This window comes from Mizuhopecten yessoensis, unplaced genomic scaffold (genome assembly GCF_002113885.1).
Source record: "Mizuhopecten yessoensis strain PY_sf001 unplaced genomic scaffold, ASM211388v2 scaffold10915, whole genome shotgun sequence".
In the NCBI taxonomy this organism is placed as follows: Eukaryota; Metazoa; Mollusca; class Bivalvia; order Pectinida; family Pectinidae; genus Mizuhopecten; species Mizuhopecten yessoensis.
In genome coordinates, this window is record NW_018408785.1 from 210,564 (window position 1) to 217,935 (window position 7,372).

General features: G+C 31.7%; 1 protein-coding gene across 1 annotated transcript; it reads right to left on the reverse strand.

Annotated features, from left to right (window-relative positions):
* Positions 1 to 4,351: 4,351 nt before the first annotated feature.
* Positions 4,352 to 7,372, reverse strand: LOC110463542 (methyltransferase-like protein 7A). Its single transcript, XM_021518203.1, has 2 exons — positions 6,856 to 7,372; positions 4,352 to 5,332 (listed from the first exon to the last, which is right to left on the reverse strand). The coding sequence occupies exons 1-2, from the start codon at positions 7,366 to 7,368 to the stop codon at positions 5,093 to 5,095; spliced, it is 753 nt and encodes a 250-aa protein (XP_021373878.1). The 5' UTR covers positions 7,369 to 7,372; the 3' UTR covers positions 4,352 to 5,092.

The following is a 7,372-nucleotide window of genomic DNA, read 5'->3' on the forward strand; positions in this document are numbered from 1 at the left end:
CTGGAAAGATAATCCAGAACACAGACTTGGAGAAATAACCCAAAATACAGATACAGGGTGATTACCCAGAATACAGACTTGCAGAGATAACCCGGAATTCAGATACAGGGAGATAACCCAGAATACAGACTTGCAGAGATAACCTAGAATACAGACTTGGAGAGATAACTCAGAATACAGACTTGGAGAGATAATTCAGAATACAGACTTGGAGAGATAACCCAGAATACAGACTTGGAGAGATAACCTAGAATACAGACTTGGCGAGATAACCAAGAATACAGATTTCGAGAGATAACCCATAATACAGACTTGCAGAGATAACCCAGAATACAGATACAGGAAGATTACCCAGAATACAGACTTGGAGAAATAACCCACAATACAGACTTAGAGAGATAATGCAGAATACAGACTTAGAGAAATAACCCAAAATACAGAAACAGGGAGATAACCCAGAATAAAGATACAGGGCGATAACCCAGAAAACAGATACAGGGAGATAACCCAGAAAACAGACTTGCAGAGATAACCCAGAATACGCATACAGGGAGATAACCCAGAATACAGACTTTGAGAAATAACCTACAAAACAGACTTGGAGAGATAACCCAGAATACACATACAGGGAGATTACCAATTGCAAGCAAACAGATACATGGAGAAAACTAGTAAACTACTAATCAGTGAAAAGTAAGTTATCTTTCTTGTCAAATTTCATATTTTATAGATATCATCTTTTCTACGGTTTTACTGTCTTTTCTCACAATTGCCTCTCGCAAGTATAAACGAAATAATACTATACAATTATATTTTAAAATATGTCAAATTTAAATTACAAATGTATACACACACATATGAGTTTCTGGGTAAATGTATTTCCTTTCATAAAAACAATGCTGTCAATATTGATTTAGAGTAAGGAATGATTTACTATCATTACAAAAAACAGGTCTTATGTAAACTTTTTTACATATCTTATTACAAACATTAAGCTCTATTACAAACAAATCTTACGTGTTTATAGAAAACACGCAAGTATAGGTACCACTCAATGTCATGCATAACATGACAAAGATGGTATAGTTAAATTGTAGGTTAGATTCTCTCGGATGGTAATATGTGTTGGTGTCCTTCAGCTAGACAAATGATTTTTTCACTCCTGACGTGTGAGGATTATAACAAGGCTTTGGTGGGTATCCTGAGTTTCTGAGTTGTACTATATAAGTGATATGGCACTATAAATGAGCAGTTAGAAACAAAGAACCATAACAAGGTTTTGGTGGGTATCCTGAGTTTCTGAGTTGTACTATATAAGTGATATGGCTATAAATGAGCAGTTAGAAACAAAGAACCATAACAAGGTTTTGGTGGGTATCCTGAGTTTCTGAGTTGTACTATATAAGTGATATGGCTATAAATGAGCAGTTAGAAACAAAGAACCATAACAAGGTTTTGGTGGGTATCCTGAGTTTCTGAGTTGTACTATATACGTGATATGGCTATAAATGAGCAGTTAGAAACAAAGAACCATAACAAGTAGAACAAAAAGACAGCACATAAAAACACACACAGAGGTACTAACTAGAGTCGTGTGGGAAGATGTACCCGAGTAGGATCCTTTTTTTCCCTTAATATTAAGTAGGACTTTAAAAATTACCTTAAAAAATATCACACTCCCATAATATGTCTTACGGATATAACAAATATAGCACACTCTTTTAACAACACCACTGTATACCAGAAATTTCACCCAGCCAAACTTTCCCGCTTCGCCAGAATAATCCATATTTGCCTGTTGGTAATTTTGCCCTTTACATTCAATTACTATGTACATGTATATTAGGTTGTTTACAGAAGTTTGCTGTAATGGTAAATTTGTCCTCGTCGACGAAAAAGGTGAGATTTAAACTGCAAGTCTAGTTTCCTGGTATACAGTACATTCTCATAAAATGTATAACACTCTCATAAAATATATAACACTCTCATAAAATATATAACACTCTCGTAAAATATATAACACTCTCATAAAATATTTAACACTCTCTTATAAAATATAACACTCTCATAAAATAAATAACACTCTCGTAAAATATATAACTCTCTCACAAAAAATATAACACTCTCATAAAACATATAACACTCTCATAAAATATATAACACTTATAACACTCTCATAAAATATATAACACTCTCATAAAATATATAACACTCTCATAAAATATATAACACTCTCATAAAATGTATAACACTCTCATAAAATGTATAACACTCTCATAAAATATATAACACTTATAACACTCTCATAAAATGTATAACACTCTCATAAAATGTATAACACTCTCATAAAATGTATAACACTCTCATAAAATGTATAACACTCTCATAAAATGTATAACACTCTCATAAAATGTATAACACTCTCATAAAATGTATAACACTCTCATAAAATGTATAACACTCTCATAAAATGTATAACACTCTCATAAAATGTATAACACTCTCATAAAATGTATAACACTCTCATAAAATGTATAACACTCTCATAAAATGTATAACACTCTCATAAAATGTATAACACTCTCATAAAATGTATAACACTCTCATAAAATGTATAACACTCTCATAAAATGTATAACACTCTCATAAAATGTATAACACTCTCATAAAATGTATAACACTCTCATAAAATGTATAACACTCTCATAAAATGTATAACACTCTCATAAAATGTATAACACTCTCATAAAATGTATAACACTCTCATAAAATATATAACACTCTCATAAAATATATAACACTCTCATAAAATATATAACACTCTCATAAAATATATAACACTCTCATAAAATGTATAACACTCTCATAAAATATATAACACTCTCATAAAATGTATAACACTCTCATAAAATATATAACACTCTCATAAAATGTATAACACTCTCATAAAATATATAACACTCTCATAAAATGTATAACACTCTCATAAAATATATAACACTCTCATAAAATGTATAACACTCTCATAAAATATATAACACTCTCATAAAATGTATAACACTCTCATAAAATATATAACACTCTCATAAAATGTATAACACTCTCATAAAATATATAACACTCTCATAAAATGTATAACACTCTCATAAAATATATAACACTCTCATAAAATGTATAACACTCTCATAAAATATATAACACTCTCATAAAATGTATAACACTCTCATAAAATATATAACACTCTCATAAAATGTATAACACTCTCATAAAATATATAACACTCTCATAAAATGTATAACACTCTCATAAAATATATAACACTCTCATAAAATGTATAACACTCTCATAAAATATATAACACTCTCATAAAATGTATAACACTCTCATAAAATATATAACACTCTCATAAAATGTATAACACTCTCATAAAATATATAACACTCTCATAAAATGTATAACACTCTCATAAAATATATAACACTCTCATAAAATGTATAACACTCTCATAAAATATATAACACTCTCATAAAATGTATAACACTCTCATAAAATATATAACACTCTCATAAAATGTATAACTCTCATAAAATGTATAACACTCTCATAAAATATATAACACTCTCATAAAATATATAACACTCTCATAAGATATTTAACACTCTCATAAAATATATTACACTTATAACACTCTCATAAAATATATAACACATTCATAAAATATATAACACATTCATAAAATATATAACACAAAATATATATCATACTCACCCAAATTAAATCAGACATAAAAATGTATAAATTTCTGGTAAAATATTACCTGCTCACATATTGTGCTCCCCTAAAATATCACACTCCCATATAAATGGTATATTACGCACCTATAATATATCACTTTAACACACATTGTAACAATCACATAAAATATTGTGTACTCATGATCATGGTAAAAATTTAATTAATTGGGGATAAAAGATATTGATTTAAAAATAAAACATGATGACTTTTGTAAATACATGTTCAATCCATGTTGAATTTTTTGATGTGTGTTTTCGTTTTCATTTTTAAAAAGGTTCAGAAAACAATGATTTAAACTTTGCCTACAAGTATTATATTATAAGCAAAAAGACTGCAATACAATATTGATACTGTGCATGCAGTTACAAAAAAGCTATTTATAATAATTATAAATGTTTCACATCAATTCAGCCAGAGTGTAACACTACTACCAGGTAGTTATGATCTCTAAGACTGTTGGAGTTATCTCCCTTAAACATTTGATTTTGTTTTTCATTAAAAAAGTTATTTTGAGCAAATAAAAAAATAAAAAAATCTGAATGTATGGGCAGATATAATATTTAAAACCCATATATTTAAAAAAAAAAATCCTGTGCTATTGTACAATAAACATTAAAATTTCTACTTAATAAATTCCTGAGTTGAAAAACCCCACTTAATAGAGAATAGCAAACACAATGTCATTTATCCCAAACTTTTCCATATTAAAATAGACCTGATTGTGCAGGATGCATAAAACTTTGTTTTTTTTTATAGAATGAAAAGTGTTTAATATATTATGCATTATGTTTTATACAATATTAAAAATAACTCAATATAATACATGCCTGACCTGTCCCTGAAGACAGATAACATAAACTAATATATACCTAGGGTAAATATCAAACGAAAGTCTTAATAACAGTTTTTTTTTGTAAATGCCTACAAATATCACAATATCTAAATAGAAAGTCAGCAGAAGACCCTGTGTTACAATTATAGAACCATATATGTATTATAGACCTGTGTTATTTAAGCAGGGTAATGTATTCTATATAGACACAGGCCCCTGTGTCATATAAACAATTACCAGTATTTTAAAGCTCTGTGTGTTCTATAGGCAGGGCAATGTATTCTTACAAACGAGGTCCCTATTTGTTACAGAGTGCCCAAAGCCCTGTGTTCTATAGGCAGGGCACTATATTCTTATAGACACAGAAGCCTGTGTCTTAAAGATCTTGTGTTCCACAGTTCTATGTTGTATTGGCAGCTATATATTCTATATTGACAGATACCTGTGTCCCATACACCTTTCTTACTACTCCTTGGTTGCGATGCCCATACAACAGGGTCTGATGAGGAACAACTTTGTTGGTGCTGTGAAGTATCTCATGTCTAGGGTCTTAAAGCCTGCTGCCTTTATGGTACCTCCAGTGTCCCTGGTCACTTCACATCCATCAGCAAACACACGCCACGCTGGATTTATCAGACGTTGAAAGAAATAGATGATGCTTCTTTTCTCTGCACACACATGGTCCATGAAATAATATTTACCATTCTGTGTATAAAAATAAAAAGTAAAAGCAACATCATCAGTCAAAATCTTGAAGTAAAACATCAATATCGTATTGCAACAGCCAGAGACGTATAATACAGAGATTGGCAACTCACGCTGATCTCACAAAACCATGCATGATCTATGAGTGTTTGTTTTGACAGCTTATCGATCCTGGTGACGATAGTCTGGTCAGTGAGTTACCTGTGTGAGAATTTGATCGTGTATTCATTAGTTTGTGTCAACATGTCACATATCCTAGATATATGGATCATATAAAGAAGCTGGTTAGAAATATAATGTTATATCTGAATACGTTTTTGAAATAAAAGATGAACGAGAAAGGAGTGCCAGTGTCATGAAAGGAATTAACCCTCGCACATCACAGCCGCCATTTTAACTTGTAAGTGTATTTTAAAGTGTATTTTCAGAGCTCAATTATCAATCTTTGCAGGTATTGTAACAACCTCATTTTAATTTCCTGGTTAGAAATATTATCAAATAATTAATTTCTGAAAACCTTTTTGAAATTGTCTAAAAAACAAAAACGGAGTTCGTGTTCTCCTGAAGCCAGAATAATTACCGATATGTAAACACAGCCACGATGTGCAATCTTTCGATGTTTGGTGTTTTCTAAACTTAATCATTCAAGTTTTCATTCAGTGTAGCACTCCAAAACCGCATGGAAATCTCAGCTAGCTACGGTTTTAATATTACGTCGATTTACAATGTTTTCTCATGGCATAATTATGTTTTGAACAGGACATGTTTATTAAATGCAGCGAACCATATATCCAATATGGCGCAGGTGAAGCGTAACCTGCGATACCAGTGACCAATGGTAAGGCCAAGAGCAAGTTGCCAATCTCTGTATTATACGTCTCTGCAACAGCTTGATGTTAAAATGTTATTGTTTTAATAATTATAACAGTTCATTGAGTGTGTTTGCAATGTTTCATTTCAACAGCACACATATATCAGTTGTTACACGTACACGGGTACAATCACTCAAGTGACACATAAAATATTATTTAATCGTTTATACTGGTGTGTTTGTATTTGGTGAATTGATACATTGGTGGCAATATATACATATATTTGGTGGTAATATATATACATTTGAAAGGTACTGAAGAATGTTGTTTAATGAAATTTTGGACATTTTGATAATGTTAGCTGGATAATTCTAACACCAATCACAGGTATTATTTAATTTATGCACAGTTGTCAGGGTTTCATCTAGGCAAACAAATATATATATTAATATCTAGAACCCTTTGGTACATTGCATAATGGTTCTGTGCACGTGATGGACATCAGGGACTGGAATCTGGTCATTTTCTATATATTTTCCTATGACACCAAGACAACTGTGATTCATGTAATAAGACTTATTGCATTTATGCTTAAATAAAAGCATAGAAAATCGATCGAGAAAGTATATGGTTCAATTAGATACTCTGAATTATATCGTAGTTAATTTTATGGGATATTACACGGCCAGATGGCAGACACAGGTAACGTACGTGTTTGAGGACTCGCTTGACCTCCTTCAGGACTCGGTCTGGATCTCTAACTGTACACAACACCAGTGTGCTGACCACTACGTCATAGCTACAGTCGGCCACATCAGACATGTTCTCCCCGAAAGCTTTGATGAAACCTGTCATGTCGACAAGACCACTGACCACGGCATTGTTCTCCACGTAAGGTTCAAAACACGGGTTAGGATCAAGACAGGTGACTTTGGTCCCAGCAGGGTAAAACTTAAAGTTAACACCTCCTCCTGCTCCGATCTCCAGAACTTTTAATGTCCCAACTGTGGCCTTTAGTTTCTTCATGGAATGGAACAAATCCTTTTTGTGTTCACCAAATATTTTGTTACTCTTACAACCAACTCTTGTCATGATCCATGCTGCTAAACGTAATCGCCAATGTCTAATCTGCCGTTTAAAGATAAAATACGCAACAAAAAGTCCGAGGCCCGGATATAATATGTTTTGTACATAACTTCGAACTACAACATCCTCCTCCGCCATTTTG

Excerpts from the sequence above, each read along its gene's own strand:
- LOC110463542 (XM_021518203.1), bottom strand. The coding sequence starts at position 7,368 with ATGGCGGAGGAGGATGTTGTAGTTCGAAGTTATGTACAAAACATATTA. Across the intron at positions 5,333-6,855 it reads TCAAGCGAGTCCTCAAACAC|AATGGTAAATATTATTTCAT; the intron begins GTACGTTACCTG and ends TTTTATACACAG.